This window comes from Melitaea cinxia, chromosome 14 (genome assembly GCF_905220565.1).
Source record: "Melitaea cinxia chromosome 14, ilMelCinx1.1, whole genome shotgun sequence".
Taxonomy (NCBI): domain Eukaryota; kingdom Metazoa; phylum Arthropoda; class Insecta; order Lepidoptera; family Nymphalidae; genus Melitaea; species Melitaea cinxia.
Window position 1 is genome coordinate 2163566 of NC_059407.1, and position 21681 is coordinate 2185246.

The 21681-nt window shown below is 36.6% G+C and overlaps 2 protein-coding genes across 2 annotated transcripts in view; one reads left to right on the top strand and one right to left on the bottom strand.

The window, feature by feature from the left end:
- The window catches only part of LOC123659820, a 38095-nt gene that overhangs the window by 2346 nt on the left and 14068 nt on the right, over nt 1-21681 (bottom strand). The window contains 16 exon segments of the mRNA XM_045594990.1: nt 304-488; nt 1179-1410; nt 1509-1570; nt 1956-2049; nt 2865-3045; nt 3231-3405; nt 4137-4311; nt 4600-4790; nt 6337-6444; nt 15109-15308; nt 15634-15784; nt 16472-16679; nt 16819-16967; nt 17907-18058; nt 20045-20178; nt 21412-21611. Of these exon segments, the coding sequence (XP_045450946.1) occupies nt 304-488; nt 1179-1410; nt 1509-1570; nt 1956-2049; nt 2865-3045; nt 3231-3405; nt 4137-4311; nt 4600-4790; nt 6337-6444; nt 15109-15308; nt 15634-15784; nt 16472-16679; nt 16819-16967; nt 17907-18058; nt 20045-20178; nt 21412-21611 (2597 nt within the window).
- LOC123659755 (glycine cleavage system H protein, mitochondrial-like) lies at nt 7519-8596 on the top strand. Its single transcript, XM_045594936.1, has 2 exons — nt 7519-7673; nt 8004-8596. Exon 2 carries the CDS (start codon nt 8014-8016, stop codon nt 8515-8517), a length of 504 nt encoding a protein of 167 aa, XP_045450892.1. The 5' UTR covers nt 7519-7673; nt 8004-8013; the 3' UTR covers nt 8518-8596.

Genomic DNA, 21681 nt, shown 5'->3' on the forward strand with positions numbered 1-21681 from the left:
ATCTAACACACAAAATCAGAACATACTTGACAAAAATATATGTCTAGAAATAAAATTAATATAGCAACTGGGTGCTGGTAAATTGATATTATAAAAACATTGTGAAAATAATAGAAAAAACTAAAGTCAAATCGTATCTACAGTGACTAATTGCGTATTGTACTTTGGTCAAAAACATTTGAATATTATACTTAATTTACAGCAATAGGATAAAAATCATCCAATCAAATGTCAATAAAGATCATAATTGTGGATTAATTACTGACTAACTACAACTGAGTAGTAGAGATCTGTGTATGGTACCTTCTAGAAGGTAGCGGCAAATCAGCCAGCAAAGCGTCTCCGTGAAATTCCAGAAGCTTACTCCGTAGAAGATGGAAGTCATGTTCACTGCGGTCTACCACTGTGAGGGCGGGGGGCAATGAACCTGATACCCTTTGAACCGCTACTGTGAATACCCGCACTGGACCCCGACGGGGCGGTGGTTGCTGGGGAAAGAGATTATACTATCAGTTATACTAGACTTATACTACGTGTTCCTCTTGTAAAGAACTATTTAAAGTTCTTTTTAAGTGAGTAATAAAATACAAGGCGTTTATGCGTTTATTCATAATAATTATATCAATTGAGAACATGGATATTAAATTATAAGAGAAGTGACCTGAATATTCTGACACGTTATTTTGTTACCCACAGATAGTGAGAGATAATAAATACTGTTGCACTTTAGTCAGAAGGCAGTGATTGATTGAGTGTGAATTGATGTGTTTTGTGGTATTTATTGTTTAACACACTAGGTTTGATTTATTCAGTTATATTTTGCAAAAATGATGCAGCCTATTTAGCTCGGGATGATATTGTATATATATATATAAAAAAAATCGGAAACATGGAAAAATAACAATTTTAAAGTGAAAAATATTTGTTAGTTTTACACAGAGGAAGATTTGCAGACAAATATCTAAGCAGATATTACCTGTACGAGGAGACTTTCCACGAAGTTTTTAGTTCATAAATAGGAGAATAGTTGAAAGAGCGATGTGTGGTTTTAATAGCAATTAATAGCATTCTAAACACGAAATGAACGTTATATTCGTTAAGTAATGCCCTGATTTAGTATGATGTTTATATTTTTTAAAGTTTTGATAGACATGTTTAAAAATAATAGAATTTCTTACCAGCCTTGACTCTACATTGGTCAGCACAACTTTGTATGTGCTTAAATCTTGGTCCATAGAGTCCTCAGCTGCGAGAGAGTCCAAATATTTCAAAATATCGACATTTTCAATACCTTCGGCATCATCTAGTTCTGAAGTTATTGAATCTAGCACCTGCCCATCTACTACTTGGGGCTTTATTACATTTTTCAGTTTAAGTCCTAGTTTTAACATGTTTAATTTATCTTGAGGACTAAAAATCAAATTCAAATTAATGTAACAAATGTATCTACTAAGTAATCTATTTTAAGTTTTTTTTTTTTTTTGTATTTAGACCATATTTTTATTTACCGTTTTGTCATTTGCTTTTGATATCCAGTTGGTATCCTTGGTCCAATGAATAATTTATAAAACTGAAACAATTATTCACATTATTTAAACTAATCAAAACGTTTTTACACTCGAAATTTATTTAGATTAACATATTCACACACGGCAGAATTGAAACTTCTGAAAAGACGTAGGAAGGTAAGTCGTTGTAATTTGTCGATGCGCCATGCAAAACGCGCCGCTTACTCGTTTTGAGTATGTAGCAGGTCTTTTATACAATTATGCGTTTCTTTTCTTATTGTAATACATTTTCGTTTTATCGACTTTGAAATCACAACGATTCTAAAAAAGTTATGAAGATATTCTAAGGAAGTAGTAAAAAAAAATACTAACGTACGCTTGTAACTCGACGCACAGATACCAGCGTGCACCAAAAGTATTTTATTTCTGTAAAATTTTAATACATACCTCTTCACTATGCAAGAACCTGGGCAGCGTTATTTTTTCCAATGCAGTGTGGGATTGCCTAGCAGCCTGATACAACGCTCGGCTCGTTTGTAGCCTAGAACGCAAAAAAATATACAGTTTACAATCAGTTGTTCAAAATAATAGTAATTTGGTATTTTTACTGATTTTATATTGAAAAATCAATACTTAGTATTTGGGCAGCAATCGTCGAAAACAAAAACAATCTTAAGATAAGTAGAGACGTTGGTAGAGTCACGCGCGGCACGTCGGCACGTAGAGAGCGTCGTGTTCAGTGTGCGTGTGCGTGTACGTGTACGTGTAGAGCGTACCGCGTGACGCAGGCCGGGCCCGCCTGCAGCAGGCGCTCGAGCTCGAGCAGCAGCGGCGGCGGTAGAGTCACGCGCGGCACGTCGGCACGTAGAGAGCGTCGTGTTCAGTGTTCAGTGTGCGTGTGCGTGTACGTGTAGAGCGTACCGCGTGACGCAGGCCGGGCCCGCCTCCAGCAGGCGCTCGAGCTCGAGCAGCAGCGGCGGCGGTAGAGTCACGCGCGGCACGTCGGCACGTAGAGAGCGTTGTGTTCAGTGTTCAGTGTGCGTGTGCGTGTACGTGTAGAGCGTACCGCGTGACGCAGGCCGGGCCCGCCTGCAGCAGGCGCTCGAGCTCGAGCAGCAGCGGCGGCGGTAGAGTCACGCGCGGCACGTCGGCACGTAGAGAGCGTCGTGTTCAGTGTTCAGTGTGCGTGTGCGTGTACGTGTAGAGCGTACCGCGTGACGCAGGCCGGGCCCGCCTCCAGCAGGCGCTCGAGCTCGAGCAGCAGCGGCGGCGGTAGAGTCACGCGCGGCACGTCGGCACGTAGAGAGCGTCGTGTTCAGTGTTCAGTGTGCGTGTGCGTGTACGTGTAGAGCGTACCGCGTGACGCAGGCCGGGCCCGCCTGCAGCAGGCGCTCGAGCTCGAGCAGCAGCGGCGGCGGTAGAGTCACGCGCGGCACGTCAACCGCGTGTCGAGCGAACAGGGCCTGTGCTTCGCTGTGGAGTTCTTTCGCTAGCTCCTCGGTCAGCTCGGGATCGAGGATGCGTGATTGAAACGATTCTATAATATTCAGACATTTTCGATTAACAGTTGATTTCTATACCGAGTTACGTAATAGGACAAGTGTATCTATAACATTATTATATTTTCGGTACAGCAGTTTACTTATTATTTAGTTACTAAATCAAGCTTTAATGTAATTAAGTTTAACACTGTTTAGTAACGATACAAAAAATTAAACTTACTTATATCCTTATAGAACTGTAGCAAGTATATATCTGTTGTGGTCTTTAAATGATGAAGTAGCGCGTAAAAGTATTCTTGATTATTTAGAAGTAGTTCTAAGTCGATCCTCAGTAATTTACCTCTTGCACAGTAAATTGATTCTGATTGCCTTACGAAATTTTCTAGAAATTCTACCTGTTGAACAAATATAGAGTTTGAGAAATTCCTAATTCTTTTTTGAATAATAGACAAATTCTTTCACTTTTGGGAAGCTACACTACCTGCGGGCGACATAGACTATTATATTATATTTCCAAAAAATATGGTTTTTTTTTTGTTAAATACCCGTGCGAGGCCGGGTAGGGATGCTAATATAATATAAACTCTAAATCAGAATATTTCGATATGAATGTAGAGTCATCTGCTCCAATCTATAATTTTTGTCTATATTGTAATAATACTGCTTTCTATATTTCATGCAATATATTACTAATATAACTAAAACACAGTTTATATGATTATATTATTTAAAAAAAGTAATTTCTCTCCAGAATCTACGTTCCGAATTGGCGGTAGCTTCACTTTTAAAAATGATTATCGCTTTAAAATTTAAATTTCGAAAGTGCTTTTGAAGCCTATTTGAATAAAACTATTTTGATTTAATTTAATGTTAAAAAAAATAACTCGACAATATTGCAAACATATTTTATGATATAATAACAGCTTGGTAATTGGATATCTGCTATCTTAGAGTTTTACAAATAATCACATTATTTATTTATTTGTTCTTAAATTAAATTTGGATTTGACAACTAACCAATTTTACATGGCAATAGCTATCTGACTACGACTTGTAAGAGAGAAACACAAATGATCCTCATAGACAAATAATTTTCTATGGTCAAACAGGACTAATAACTTTATACCTTGTAGTTAGGTGTAGCTGGTAGGTCAGCCATGGTCTCGTCTCCTGTAGCCAACACTATCAGAGTGTTTAGTATATGGGGATCAGCCAGTACATCTGTTAGCGAAAGTAACACCCAACCAGCAAATATTTCACGTATAAGAACACGGAACACTCTGGAAGTTAGAGACTAATTGCTAAAATAATTTATATTGACGTTTTTGGTATGAACTTCATGTTTTTCGAAATGCAAATTATATCATTATAATGTACTCTAGTTGAAAATATAATTTTTCATTTAAAACTTTCTTTATAATGTAACTAGGGATCGATTAGATTCATTTTGAGCCCTAATTGTAACAACGAATTTGATAAAGTTATATAAAGTTATCAGCATAGTTTTAATTAAACATGCAATCACAACGTTAGTAACAAAAGCAAAAAAAAACTATATAAAAATATTAAACGAAAAATTTAAAACTTACGAGTTCTGACATTCAGAATTTCTCAATAAATATGGCACCAGAGTTTCAGTAAGGCAACGTAAATATTTCAGTTCTGCAGTCCGATTACTGGCCGCTATGTGGACAGTCTGTCGGAAGCCTGCAGAACTCACAGAATAATGTCTTAATGCACATGGTATGAGACGATCACATATAAATTTGGCATAGTCTATCTGTAACAATGTATTATTAAAAGTAAGAAAAAAACAATTGTATAATAATTTTATTATTAAAGTATTAAATATTAGGCAACCTGTGTTATATAGTTATATTAAAACTGATGTTTACGACTATTGCTCTATGCAGTAAAGTGTATCACATTTTGAAAATATTTATTAATAAATATGTATAAAATTAAGCATTTTAGACATGGCTTTATAGTAACGGGGGTAGGGCACAGCAGTGAATTTCCTGCTCAAAAAATGGAGCTCATCAGCATCAACGCATCAGCTCAACTGGGGTCGACCTTACAGAAGATCACAGCTAAATAATACTGCTTTTAAGCAGTGTTGTGTTCCTATTGGTGAGTAAGGTGGCCAGAGCTCCAGGGGGGAATTTAGGGTCGGCAACGCGCTTGCGATGCTTCTAGTGTTGTAGACGTCAATAAGCTACGGTAATTGCTTACAATCAATTGAGCCATACGTTTGTTTGCCCACTTAGTTATATATATTTAAAAAAAAACACTACTACATCTAGATGTAAAATTGTATATTAATTAGTACCACAGCAGTTGTATATTTGTTACATGGAAGTTTTATTTAGAGTCACTTAGACATATCAAAACAATTGGGTCGAATAAGATATGAAGTCAAAATTGTCAAAATATAAAATTATATACTTCAATATTTTATATGCACAGAAATACTGTAAATAGTATAATTATTACTTGTCTTAGTGTTTATTATTCTAATGGATTTTTTTCAGTTTAATGGCTTCCTCGAATCTTTGAATGTACATTGCAATTAAAATAAATTGTTTGAAAATATATAATTACCTTTAAAGCTCGCATCAACAGCGAGGCAGATGCATACCTCAGCTGTTGCCTTAGTTCATCTACAAAAAACGGCTGTAGTGTGATCTTGCTGTACCACGAATTTATAAATTGTTCCAAAATTGTATTGTAAAACTGAAACAAATAATAAATTTAATTATTTTATGTAAATTTTCAGTTACTATAATATAACTAAAAAAATAGAATTCTTTGAATCAAAAGCAGTAGACTGGTCTTTATAAAAACCCATAACTTCAATATTATACTTTTTTATTTATTTAATCTGTCAATACTATTACATATATAACTTGGAATCAAAGTTTAAATACCACAACAAAGCTTATTAAGTATCAATTTCAATCTCAGCATTGCATTTATGGCTTCATTCGCAGAAAGAATTAAAATGGAAGTAATTTATACATATATGTACTGTTGTTTGCTAACAGTTGTAATAGTGTGATAGATATATATCATATAATAATTAAATTATTAAAAATAGTTTCAAAATTCAATAGTTACAGACATACACATCTTTCGTATTTATAATACCAGCAATGACTAATAATTTTGCCGCTATAACTTATTAGGGATATCAGATGATAGTGCAGCATTGAATGATTGACGCGTTAGTGCAACGGTCACAACACTGGTCCGTTCAGTGTTAGGCGTTTATTTATAATGCACATGCATTTATTAAGCTTCATAATAAATATTTTTATTGATCTCACATCTTCTATAGCCTGGTCCAATTGTTTGTGTATCTGCAATTTGGTCCATGGTTCAGAAGATATTTCTGGGTCATGTCGGTTGCAGTTACCTGAACCACATGCATGACAACCCTGCAAAAAGAAAAAACAATTTTTACTGGAGTTATTCTTATCAGATTCAGGTTTTTTTTTTAATTGTACTTAAAAAAACTTTATTCTCATAAACATTTTTCAAATCGACTTATTATTACAAAAATAAAATTTATAAATTACTTAAGTAAAATGTAATATCGAATGAGACTATTGTATAAATAACAATTAAACATCAAAAAGTATTAATAATCGCTATATTTAGTTCATATGAATTTCTATTTATCATATTAATTAATGTTAGTTTTGAACTCTTAATCATCTACACATAAACTGAAGTTCACTTATTTATTACAAAGTTGTTGATTATATGATATTGTTTTCATATTAGAAAATTTAAGACATCATTAACGTTTAAATATTGTTTTACTTAAAATATATAATTATTAAAATAATTATACATGTTGATATTTTATTATAATAAGTATCTTGTTTCTTATAATATGCTGAGTAAATACTTATAACAACAAAAAAGACAATGGGTAAACTCACTTTAGAGACGGCATTGTCTTCTTCCTTATTCGGGAGCTGCTTCACGAAGTTACGGGTTAATTGTTCTATAAACTTTTGTAGAACATTCGAGTTAAGCAAATAATAACAAGCCACACATCCCAACACATAGCTCACGAAAATTGTGGTCAAGTGAAATCTGTAAAGTTATGTTAAAAAAAACTTACACTTTCACTTTTCATGTTAAATAGTAAAATGAAAAAAATATAATACACAATTAGTACACCTGTAGAAATATAAAACAGCAAACAATAATACAAGTATTCCAACGTAAAGAATATAATTTTTATTATCAATTTTTTCTGTAAACTCGGTTTGACATCTTTCAGTCATGGTTAAGCGAACAATGACGTTTTTGCTTGACAAACATAATTTATATTGCCATATTTATTGCCTTAATGCCATTAATAATGGCCACCGATATTCAATTAAATATTTTTGTCACTTAAGGAATACTAAAAAGAATAATTAACATTATTTTGTAGATTTGTATATGCTATCAAACCTGAATGTACATTTTAGTAGTACGGTAGTACATAATTACATTTTTGAACGTTAAGACAAATGTTAACCTATGTATTCTGTGCATTCAGTAGAAACTAGAACATTTTTTTAAATATCGGCTAAGCTAAAACTTAACACTATAAAACAATTTTTATTTTAAGAATAGGAGTAATAAAATTATAGATCTTCGTCAGGTATGTAATACAAAAAAAAAATATATTTATAATATTTTCATATAATTAAAAAAGATTCGTGGATTTAAATTTATTTGTTGATTTTTTTTTCACATTATCAAACCATAATACAGATGTCGATTTCCAGTTCAAAAACCAATACCTAATCTTAATTGCGCTTCTTAGTTCAGAGATCAACATTTATCAATTTGTTAAGAGAGATATCATGTTTACTTTGTCACTTATCTATTTCTTTTTCCATTCTATTAATTCTTGTGTTTAAATTGAGTTAAATTAGTCTCATATTATGGTTTTATTTTAATTATCATTGTAAACCGAAATATATTTCAGACTTTCAATAATGATTCTGCAAAGATACTTGTATCAGATAACCAAACAGTGCCTAACGAAGCAATGTATTTTACGTACAAATAAGCAATCATACTGTGAATTGAGGCACAAATACAGTACCAATGTCAAAGAAAGAAAGTACACCGATCGTCATGAGTGGGTAACTGTAGAAAATAATATTGGAACAGTCGGGATAAGTAATTATGCTCAAGAATCTCTAGGAGACGTAGTATTCGCACAGCTTCCAGAACCAGGTACTGAGATAAAGGAAGGCGATGAATGTGGAGCACTAGAGAGTGTTAAAGCAGCTAGTGAAATCTATTCACCTGTAAGTGGTACTGTTACTGAAAAAAATGTTGATGTTGAAAAGAAACCAGGATTAATAAATACATCTTGCTATGACAAAGGATGGCTGTTCAAATTGAAGATTTCTAAGCCAGATGAACTAAAGAATCTAATGAATGAAGCACAGTATGAGAAATTCTTGAAAACTGACGTGGACAAAGACCATTAAAGAATGTTTAACTTGTTAGAAGATAGGAAGTGTATATTTTATTTATTGCAGTTATAAAAATAAAAAGGTTTAAATAACAGCGGTTTTTTTATTTGTTAGTGTTAAAGATTTCCCTTATTACCAATATTTACTTATTATTAATAATATGTTTAAGTACTTCTCTTACATGGAGGAAGAGGCCTATGCCCAGTAGTGGGATATTACAGGCTGAAGTGTGTGTTTAAGTAATTTTACCCTTTTTGTTGATTTTTATTCATTTTGAAGGTAAAACAAAATAATAAAAGTAATTAATTAATCATTCGTTCTTAATTTGTTATTAAAATAAAATTTTAATTTTGTGAGCTTTTTAGATATGTAAAATAGAATAATTTCTTTCTAAAATAATATATAGAATAGACTGAAAAATGAAGGTTTAAAAAATAAAAGATGTTTTGTGTGCAAATTTATTTTAATCTTTATTTGGGTGCAATTTAACTTGTATGTCTTATATTATGTAATTAATTACTTAGGTTTAAAATATCATTAAAAATATAACAAAATTATCCATTAACTTTTTTTAATAAGACAAAAATATCACAAATCAATTCCTAATACCAATTATGAATTGCTTAAGCACTATTGCTATTGTAAAGAGAAAATTTGTATTTTGGTTCAAATAAAATTTGGTTCATAGTTACAGAGACCCATTTTTTTTTTGTAAAATAATTAGTTACATTATTATAACTTCCCCTCTTTCTAATAAGTTACAAAAACTAAGTTTTTTATACAACATGCAAAAAAAAGATTTTTTATAATTAAAAGTATTAAAAGTTTCCAACATCTCAAATTTATATACCTTGAATTAATATTTTTCTCAGTGTCGTTGGAATCAATTAAAAGCATTAATTAAAAACTTATATTTGCTGTTTTATTTATAGATACAATCTAAGAATAATTACATTATGTTTCATATGTCAGATAAATTATATATCATTATAATTATATACTCTTTGACTACGATTATGAATTACGATTTGATATTGCTTTTTATTAAAAAAATAATATTTTTTTAACTAGCAACTCAGGTACTATTTATTTATTATTGCAAGTATTTCGGAGGAAGACCTAAATTTCCGTGCTTGGTAACAAACATATACCTAGCAACTACGAATCTACTAAATATCTATTTCTGGCTATATGTTTATCGAGTAAATACATATTTGTTGCACATACATATAAGTGTTGATTGTCATATAATAATGTAATAGTATAATAGTATACTAATTAGAGTAATACTAGTACTAAATCTTATTACCAAGATTTTATACTAATATCAAAACCACAATATTAAAGAATTATAATTGCATCATCCACAGATTTCTAAAAATATAATTTGATTTTTAGTATTTTTTCTTGACAATTCTAAAGATATCAACAGTATAATTACGGAAAAATACGCCAAAAAATTAACAACAACATTGAATTTCATCAGATCCATAAAAAGCGTAGTTTTATATAGACCAAATATCAAAATTGCTTATTCATTATCAGTGGCGTAGCGTAGTTGTCGGCCGCCCGGGGCGGAAGAAAATTTTGCCGCCCCCTTATTTAGGTATTTCAATTTAAAGTATAATAAAACTTACTGAGCTGAGTGGCTACGACATATAAAATTTAGCCACCCCCTTTCATCCCGTGGGTGTCGTAAGAGGCGACTAAGGGATAGAAAAGTTCCAATAATAATAATAATAATGATAAAGCTTTATTTAATTCCATACAAAATTCATCAATCCTTATCTCAATTTGCCCAAATAAAAAAATAACAATAGTTTATTAAACATTATACATATTGGCATAGCGATTCGACGGGGAAATGCTGCCAGCATTCTTGGCACAATTCCACGCGGACAGGATTTATACCAAAACTATCTGTAAATATTTAGTTCTTAAGTTGTGAGTTGTAATTTTGCCCAAATCAAAATTTCAATCAATTAAATAACAATACAAAATAATTAATAGTACTTATTAGCTTTTATTAGATTAGTGATCATTATTTAGACATACTATTTCATGTAAAATACAACATTAAAAAATACATACAACCCTAAATTTTCAACCTTCTACGATGAACCCCTATATTTTATTTGTTAATTATAACTTTAATTTTTTTGGCAAGATTTTTATTTTTATTTTGTCATGACTTAGAATAAAAAAAATTATATTACTCTTAATTTTCAACCTTTCTACGATCAAGCCCTATTTTTCTATCGCAATTTTTAATATTTTAAATAATTTCCTTTAATTGTGATTTTTTTCTCAATTCAATTTGATCTCCTGCCTTCGCCGGTCGATTACTATCAATCGATCATTTATCCCCGCTAGATGTCTACATTACGTTGTCACCTCTCATCCAGCAAACATCACGGAGTAGGGATGAGAATAAAGCCGGTCTCCAGTCTTACTCACTATACTGTTTTCGGCCATTTTTTTTGGTTTTATTTGTATCGATCGTAGTAGTGACTGTTATACGTATTATTTTAATTTTTCTGTGCACTAAATAAAGCATACTTTCATTGTCTACAACGCTTTCGTTTATAAGTAAATCCCCGCACACTTAAATTATAGTAGATAGTTTATTGGCAAAACAACGTTTGCCGGGTCAGCTAGTTAATAATATAAAATAGCAAAGTTCCAATACCACCGTGGAACTAGTGAAGCCGAGCGATGGCGATATAGCCATCCTACAGCTAGCTTTTTAAATACACAGCCGAAGACGAACAGCAGCGTCTTCGGTGCGACAAAGCTAGCCCTGCGGTCACCAACCCGCCTCCCCAGCGTGGTGACTATGGGCAAAAAACCCCATGACTTCGCGGTAGAATTTTAGGCCCTCAGTTCTCGGCAGCCTCACTATTCCCGGCTACAGCAGCGCCGCGCTAACGGTGGGGCGGAGGGTGCTGAGGATCACCGAGATACGGGAGGCTGCCACTCAAAACTACAGGTACTACGTACCGGTTACGTATAATGGAGTCATGTTACAGCTGGACCATAACCATACCTTGAAGTAAAACTGAGTTTTAAACTTAAACTTAAGTGAAGCATACTGGGGTTGTCTGAAGTTTGAAGAGAGGGCGAGGACACGATGATCCTGGACTCCGGGCACTTGTTCTACTTCCGTGAAGGTGATGGGCTTTCCCAAGGTGGACTCGATTTTCTGGTCCACAAGACTCTCACTAACAACGTTGTGGAAGTCAGCAATATGTCGACCCGGGTAGCGTACCTTGTACTTAAACTCACTGAAGGTACTCCCTAGAAGTGATACAGATGTGATATAGATGATAGAGTGATAGATATTACTAGGGCCATGCATGGGACTACTTTGGCCTTCTACAACGTTGTTATGGGAGACTTCAACGCTAAAGTGGGAATACAAGGCCGCGACGAATCGAGAATCGGACCACACTGGTAGGGGTGCAGGAATCGCAGGAGGCAGATGCTCGTCAACTACTACGAGTCAGAGGGGCTCTTCTTGATGAATTCAATTTTTCGAGAAGAAGCCCCAAAGGACATGGCAAAGCCCCGATACTGTGACGAGGAACGAGATAGATTTCATCATAACGGATAAAAGGCATATATTCAGAGATGTCTCAGTGGTTAACAGGTTTAACACCGGCAGCGACCACCGGCTAGTACGGGGCACTCTGAATATATGTCTCCGAAAGGAGCGGACCCGCTTGATGAAATCTACTCTCCGACGTACGCTGCCCCAATTACTATGTGGCTCCGAGCAGTTTCAATGGGAACTCCAAAACCGATTCGATTCGCTGGAAACTACTGGCAACGTGGAAGAGATGACCGACAACGTGGTGAAGACGGTATGTACACTAGGTTGTAGGCACTTTCCGCTTAAGAAGTCAACGAAGCAGTCCAACTCTCTTCCGAAGCCTTGGATCTAATGTGGCGGAGGCGCGAGTTGCTCACTGCTCAAGCAGCTTCGCCAGAACAGGCTCTTTTCAAGAAGATACGAAAAATTTGTACGCCGAGACCTCCACTGCTCAAATACGAGAGAGATTGCTACTCTGATTGAGCAGAATAGGGATGACGTAGTTACGACTGAGCTACTTAAAGCCGCAGGGCGACCTACCCTAAAAGTCTTGGCGAGACTCTTTCACGCCGTCACCCACCGAGGTACCACGCCGGAGGTGTGGTCCAGTAGTGTGTGGTGCTGTTCTTTAAGAGAGGCGACAAGTCTCTGTCTAAGAATCACACATCGATCTTACTTCTGAGCCACATCTATAAGCTATTTTCGAGTGTTGTTACGAATCGTCTCGCCAGAAGAATTCCAACTACCGAAATAGAGGGGTCTCATAATGACTACAGCACTGTAGACCACATCCATACTGTTCGGTAGATTATACAAAAGACAGAAGAATATAATCAGCCGCTGTGTATGGCATTTGTGGACTACGAAAAAGCCTTCGACTATTGCTTCTCAAAATGGAAAAACAAAAAATACTATTTTTCCAAATGTTTTGGATTAAGTTTTAAAATAGCTAGCAATTAATATATATTTTTTTGGTATTAATAAATGAATTTGATGTAATTTTTTTTTATTATTATTTCACTTTATACGTAGCGAAGCACGTACCGGGCCGCTAGTATTTACTAATTGTTTTTATTATTTAAGTGTTGTTCAATTTTGCCGCCCCCTAAAAAGTGCCGCCCGGGGCGGGCCGCCCCCCCCCCGCCCCCACTACGCTACGCCACTGTTCATTATTTAAATTACGGACATATATCATTTAAATACAATATGTATCAGGATTGCCACTAGTAAAATATTTTTATTACTGACACGTTTTCTGTTTTTTTAAACTGTACTTTAAATGTTTATATTATGTTTATTAGTAGCACCTTTTAATTTCAAAACTAGTCCTGATATCATATTTAGATGACACTCAATGTAGCACAACATTTATTGAAAACTCCAGCTATTCTACAAAGATATATGGGCAAAGTGCACAAAACACCAATATATAATTGAAAATCTTAAAATTTACGTCAATAATATCTAGAAAATCTACGTAATAATTGGCAAGTTTTCGCTCAATTCCTAATTTTTTTTTCAATACGAGCGTAAATCTTTACTAATTAATCGATACACCAAAAGTAATTTCTAGAAATATTATATAAATACTAGCTGACTCGGCAAACGTTGTCTTGCCGCTAAACGCTATATAAAAATAGAGGTTGGTGGTAGAAGGGTGAAAATTTAGGGTTGTATGTATTTTTCAACGACAAATCATAATAAAATAAAAAATAAAAATAATTTATCTAAAAATTGAAAAAAAAATTAGGGGTGGATTACCCTTAACATTTGGGGGGATGAAAAATAGATGTTGTTCGATTCTCAGACCTACCCAATATGCACACAAAAGTTCATGAGAATCGGTCAAGCCGTTTCGGAGGAGTTTAATTACAAACACCGCGACATGAGAATTTTATATGTTAGATAAAATGACGGTTATGTTAATTTCGAAACACTTTCTAACAATATATAATATAATGAATAATCAATATTAAATTTTATTGATAGCAACGTTGTCCTTAATGTTTATTTATTTTAGTTAGGTACACAAATACCTTTGAAATAACAATAAAATGCATGTCGTTACATAAAACTATTTGTAACTCACTTGTAATATATATTTTTTTCTTTATTTAATAAGTTATGGCAGTTAACTGGTGAATATTTGTTATATTTTTTGTTTTGTGCATATCACAATTATTATAACATTCTCAGGCACAATTAAGCGTCCACTCATCTAAAATGATATTGTTTCTTTATGTTAAATTGAACTGTAAGTGCTCGGCACAACTTTATAAGTGGGTGTACCGACAATAAAAACAACAATCACTTTTTGTTTACTTTTGTGGTTTTTATTTAACAGTAATGAATTTATTGAATTTGGACCTGTTGTAAGGAGAATAACTTTGTTTTACTGCCGTGACTTCATTGACATTTAAAAATGACACTGGATTAAAACTAAATAAATTAAATACACAAAAAATTTTGAAAAAACCGAAAAAAAGGGAAGGTGGCCGGTTAATTTTGCCTCTGAGTGTATATGGCACTTACAAAATACAGAATAGTCCATGGACAAAACTTTAACAAAATATTTTAATATACCATGGGCTTATTATAGAAGGGAAAACTTTGAGCAATTAGTTATCCTAGTATTTAATATTTATTAAATTGTAATACAACAAAAAAAAAAAACTATTTTGCAGACCTGTGTAATTACACACAATGTATATTGTTTTTGAATATTTTTTAATCATTCTTATAGTTTTGAATTCATTTACAACTGCCAGAGACTGGGCAAATATATTTTTGTACACAAATTTTCATTTAATAATAACTTTACTAAATCATTAAGAAAAGTAAAAAAAAAAAACGTGTTTTATTCTAATACTAGATTACAATCATTCCAGAAAAACCCATGTACTGTCACAAATATTTTTATAACAAAAGTGTGACATCTAAACATTTTCAGTTTTTTGATAAGTCCATTTCACACTGAACGACTTATTTAAGGCTAAGTTCAAATTGGAGATTGTCAAAACTTTAATTTTTTCATCATATTTGAAATCTATCTGTACATTGTTAAGTGTGACTGATTTTATTGGTTTCGTTTGGCCGAGAATCGATATAGAGTTGACCGAAGGCACTCCATATCCCCACCATATGACTTGACTAGATAACTCGTTGTTCTTTGAAATAAATCGTATGTAACTGTATTTCTTCTCTTCATATGAATCTATAAAATAGGAAAGTAATACACAGATACATAAAAAGACACAATATTCAGAGTACAGTATAATCATTTAAATTTTTCTAATTAACATTTTTTTCTTTCAATTATTTTTTCATAGCCACCGGTTCAGTAGTTACTACTTTATATGTTCTTACGTAGTTTTTCATATTTATATTATACTAAGCAGAAATATATATAAATTCAAAGATAAATCACCACCAATTTGCAGTAAAGCAGTAACTTGGATATACTCTTTTCTTATTACTAGAAAAACCCTTGTCCCGAAGTGGGTCATTAGCAGTATGTAGAAGTAAAGTCCAGTACTCACTGATGCTATCACCGTCATCCCAGTATAACTCTCCCTTAGCGCTGTTTGTATTATCAGGGGCAACGAGTAATTGCAGGGGGGATGATCTCGTGATCGCCGTGTTAACAGGCCCTTTGAGGGGTGGTTCCTGGAGGGGGAGGACCGCACCGCCCTGGGGGGTTTTCAAATTCAATAAATAAATGATACTTTAGCGAATGAGCTATTTAACGAAAGAAGTAATGATAAAACCTTCGATATCTCCACCGTGTTTTTATTAAAGAAAAATAGAATCAAAAACAACCTTCACGTAGCAAAATATATAATAAAGAAGTAATAAATTGTAAAACATAAATTATAAAGATAAAAAATCATAATTGTATTTGCTGGCAAACGAAAAAAACCGACTTCAATTACATCGACAAGTAATACAACGTAGGTAGACGAAAAAAATAATCAACTAAATATACATTATCAAAGATTACTCCAAAAGTTGTACTCAGATCTCGAAAATATTTAAATGTGACCACATGACAAACATCGGCTTTCGATTAAATTAAAAATCATCAAAATCGGTACACCCAGTAAAAGTTATGCGGATTTTCGAGGTTTCCCTCGATTTCTCTGGGATCCCATCATCAGATGCTGGTTTCCTCCGACGAAGTTATCCCCGAATATACATAATATATATACGGACGAATTGACCTTTTTTGAAGTCGGTTAAAAATACAAATTCTTGGCAACGAATTTGCGATCTATCTGGTGTTGCAGACGTCTATAAGCTACAGAAATTTCTAATCACCAGGTGAGCCGTAGGCTTGTTTGTTACCTTTATAATATTTAAAAAAATATATCAACTTACCCTGACAGCCACCATGTCCTCATCGGTCACTTCCTTCCACTGATCCTGAGCAAGGAAACTTCCATCTCGAAAACTATACCAGGGATCTTTGCCAGGGTATAGAGCCTTGGTTGTATTGGCGCCCTCGTTGAGAATAGGGGTTATCATTACATGGGAACCGATTAGGAACTGTTCGTCGATAGCGTGGACGTTGGAATCTGAGGGGAATCTGGAAAAATTGTTTATAATAATTTTAATCAACTACTTTTTATGTAGATGTTTTTCTATATTAAAAATGTAGAATGTAATGTAATGACGACACACATAATTTTTTTTTTCAAGATGTTGAACAAACAGCAGGTACTTACTCGAAGAACAGTGGGGTGGCGAGGGTATCCCCCAAGAGGTGGGCAGAAACTACCCGCGTGTAGTACACCGGTAGTAAGCGGTAGCGAGTGCGGAGCGCCGTCCGACTGGCCGATAGGACTTCGCCCCCCATGCTGGCCGGGTCTTGGGGCTGCGGATCGGCGTTTTTTTTATTTTATTTTTTTATTTGAAATTAACATCTCCTAATGGCTCTAAAATGCCCGTGCCTTTTATTAAACATCATGCATTATAATACCACGGGCGATTTATTACTCGAACTACAAATCGGCAGTCCTGTGATTGCCTAGTAAAGCTAGGACGAGGCCCGCGCTGACGGATTTTTTTTAATTTTTTTTTTTTTGACCGGTTATTGTTAACCCAGGTAGATAGCTGGAGTTGTGTTGAGTAAAGTTAATGAAGATCTCTCAAAGCATGCGTTCAATTGGAAACCAACTTACCAGAAGCACGCGTGTTCGGACAACACAGTGATACTGGTCAAATATTCATTCTATTAGCAATTTACAAATTAAAATTTACATTAAAATGAACCTATTAGCTAAAGCATATAACTCGATTCAAGATTATATTTATGGTAAAGTGTGTGGATTCAGTCGCACTATATTTCATGCAAGATCATACTTATTGTTGAAAACAATTTTTTTTTTTTTAATAAATTGTCAGTTTCTTGTCTATTTAATTTTGCTACTTACAAATGACTATGAATGACCCTAAAGTGAAGATAGCGAAATTTCCAAAAAGTCGTCGTTTCGTACATTGCATAAATAAAGAATAATTATTTAATATTTTATTTGATTACTATGCTAACGATTCATGATTAATTCTGATGTCGCAGCTGAACATCGAAAAAATAACACCTCATATGACTAGGCTTTTTAACGTACTCGTCAACTTCCAAACGCATGGAAGTGAATCTCGCCTTACATCCTTGCTACGTCACTTCCATAGAAATGTGGGTTGTTTGCACTACTTGCCAATTTTTACAATTTCATTTATACAAAATTTTATAAAGTACTAGTACAGTATAATATCTAATATTACAAAGGTATACGTTAAGATACATAACAGTTACCTTAGCATTATCAGTATTGTGGTTCCTCGAGAAAGGATAGAAAGCTCCGAGTTGCATCCATCGCTTGCAAAGTTCTGGCGTGGTGTCTTCGTTGAACCCGCAAATATCCGTCCCCATCATTGGGATACCGAAGAGGCTGAAGCTTAGAAGATCTGGAATATATATATATGGGTAAAATTAGAATGAATTAAATTTCAGTAGTTATTTTTTTATACATAACTTCGTCGACAAACAAGCATACGGTCACCTGATGGTAAGCGATCACCGGAGCTTATAGACGTCTGCAACACCGGAAGCATCGCAAGCGCGTTGCCGACCCCATCCCCAGTTCCCCCCAAGAGCTCAGGTCACCTTACTCACCACAGGAACACGACACTGCTTGAAAGCAGTAATATTTAGCTGTGATCTTCTATTGGTTAAGGTAGTACCCCAGTCGGGCCACTCCATACTTTGAGCTGGAAACCATCTGTCCCTACATCAGTTCGAGTCAGTATCAGACGAACTCATGAAGTACTAGTCGCGACATGCACACACACACTGACCCGGTACAGACATGCGCATGTCGTGCCAGCGGCTGAACACGTCCCCGCTCCAGTGCGCCGCCAGCCGGCCCAGGCCCGGCGACGAGGCGCGCGATACTATGAAGTAACTGTCGCGACATGCACACACACTGACCCGGTACAGACATGCGCATGTCGTGCCAGCGGCTGAACACGTCCCCGCTCCAGTGCGCCGCCAGCCGGCCCAGGCCCGGCGACGAGGCGCGCGATACTATGAAGTAACTGTCGCGACATGCACACACACTGACCCGGTACAGACATGCGCATGTCGTGCCAGCGGCTGAACACGTCCCCGCTCCAGTGCGCCGCCAGCCGGCCCAGGCCCGGCGACGAGGCGCGCGATACTATGAAGTAACTGTCGCGACATGCACACACACTGACCCGGTACAGACATGCGCATGTCGTGCCAGCGGCTGAACACGTCCCCGCTCCAGTGCGCCGCCAGCCGGCCCAGGCCCGGCGACGAGGCGCGCGATACTATGAAGTAACTGTCGCGACATGCACACACACTGACCCGGTACAGACATGCGCATGTCGTGCCAGCGGCTGAACACGTCCCCGCTCCAGTGCGCCGCCAGCCGGCCCAGGCCCGGCGACGAGGCGCGCGATACTATGAAGTAACTGTCGCGACATGCACACACACTGACCCGGTACAGACATGCGCATGTCGTGCCAGCGGCTGAACACGTCCCCGCTCCAGTGCGCCGCCAGCCGGCCCAGGCCCGGCGACGAGGCGCGCGATACTATGAAGTAACTGTCGCGACATGCACACACACTGACCCGGTACAGACATGCGCATGTCGTGCCAGCGGCTGAACACGTCCCCGCTCCAGTGCGCCGCCAGCCGGCCCAGGCCCGGCGACGAGGCGCGCGATACTATGAAGTAACTGTCGCGACATGCACACACACTGACCCGGTACAGACATGCGCATGTCGTGCCAGCGGCTGAACACGTCCCCGCTCCAGTGCGCCGCCAGCCGGCCCAGGCCCGGCGACGAGGCGCGCGATACTATGAAGTAACTGTCGCGACATGCACACACACTGACCCGGTACAGACATGCGCATGTCGTGCCAGCGGCTGAACACGTCCCCGCTCCAGTGCGCCGCCAGCCGGCCCAGGCCCGGCGACGAGGCGCGCGATACTATGAAGTAACTGTCGCGACATGCACACACACTGACCCGGTACAGACATGCGCATGTCGTGCCAGCGGCTGAACACGTCCCCGCTCCAGTGCGCCGCCAGCCGGCCCAGGCCCGGCGACGAGGCGCGCGATACTATGAAGTAACTGTCGCGACATGCACACACACTGACCCGGTACAGACATGCGCATGTCGTGCCAGCGGCTGAACACGTCCCCGCTCCAGTGCGCCGCCAGCCGGCCCAGGCCCGGCGACGAGGCGCGCGATACTATGAAGTAACTGTCGCGACATGCACACACACTGACCCGGTACAGACATGCGCATGTCGTGCCAGCGGCTGAACACGTCCCCGCTCCAGTGCGCCGCCAGCCGGCCCAGGCCCGGCGACGAGGCGCGCGATACTATGAAGTAACTGTCGCGACATGCACACACACTGACCCGGTACAGACATGCGCATGTCGTGCCAGCGGCTGAACACGTCCCCGCTCCAGTGCGCCGCCAGCCGGCCCAGGCCCGGCGACGAGGCGCGCGATACTACGAAGGGCCGCTTGCCTCGGACTTCGCGGAGGCTCCTGGGGACGTTGGAGCAAACGAGTGAGACCACGCGGCTGACGTACTACTTCTTTAGCAACAGGCCTGCACTATTTCTTAGATATACGAAACGTAATTAGCTATGAGAGAAAGAGAGAAAATAATGCGTGAGCGCACCTCTCTCTCTTGCTCCGTTCGCCTCGCCCGATCACACTTTTCGTAACGCTTGTCACGCATTCACCAGCTTACTCCCCAAGTCAAGCGTACATAAAGTTTTTCTTCAATAATACATCATAGTATCGATAAGTGTCAGGGGCCGTAAACAATACACAACCATAAACCCAAATGTCATAAAAATACGTACGTTTTTTATTTTCGTTTTACCCACACATTAGGAATTCTAAACATTTGGAATTTTTGATATGATATACAAAAATGGTCATAAAAATACGTTTATTTGTTACACAAGTCGTGAACATACGTGATAAAATATAACTTTCCTCAGTAAATGGACTACCTGACAGAAAAAAAAATTCCATACAACCCAGTAGTTCCTGAAAATAGCGCGTCAACAGCAAACAAACAAACTATTCCACTTTATAATGTTAATATAAATTGAGTGTGTCTAATTAAATAAAAGTGTTGAACATACACACACAATCCTCTGTTGCCAAGGTAATTTAATGCCTACATTATAGCTAATAGCCGGCTGATATAATATATATATATATATATATATTTTTTTTTTTTTTTTTTTTTTTTTTTTTTTTTTTTTTTTTTTTTTTTTTTTTTTTTTTTTTTTTGATACGTATAAATACAAATATACAGATAAATGCATATATCACACTCAGACTTGGAGCAAGAATGGTACCCCGGAACAAAAGGCAGAGTCATTGTATACTGCGCCAACGGGCTAGTCAAATTATATTTTATTAGTTTTAATCTCTCAAGTTCAGTCATTCATCCAGATAATCGCACTGCTATTTATCCTTCAAACTTTTATACAAACTGAACGACTATAGTTACAGTCGGAGTAATTTTCACATAAATATACATGAAGAATGTGAATTTTTTAGTTTCAATTGATACATAATGTATGTGTGAAATGCGTATGTCAGTCTTTCCTATTGATCACAAATTCTAAATGGATTTTTAATTTTAAACACAGACAAAGTTAAATCACATAATTCACTACCATTTAATTACACATTATTTAATCAAAATATAAATAATGTTAACCATAGATAAAAAATATTGAAAAAATATATACTAACTCATAAGTAATGACAGCTTCCGTCATAGCATACAAGTTATGCAAATCATAATGTGAGCCCGCATAGTGTTTGGCGTCCATACAAAGTGTCTTGTACTTTAAGCCCTCAGCAGGGATCGCTTTAGGTTTGTAGGGAAGATTTTCATCTGCACATGTCCCATACATAGAACCGGATAGAAAGTTTGATGGTTCATTCATATCCTAGAAATAGAAAAACTATATAAGCATAAATAATTGTAACTTGAGTAATTTGTTTTTTTTTTTTTTTTTT

Excerpts from the sequence above, each read along its gene's own strand:
- LOC123659755 (XM_045594936.1), top strand. The coding sequence starts at position 8,014 with ATGATTCTGCAAAGATACTTGTATCAGATAACCAAACAGTGCCTAACG.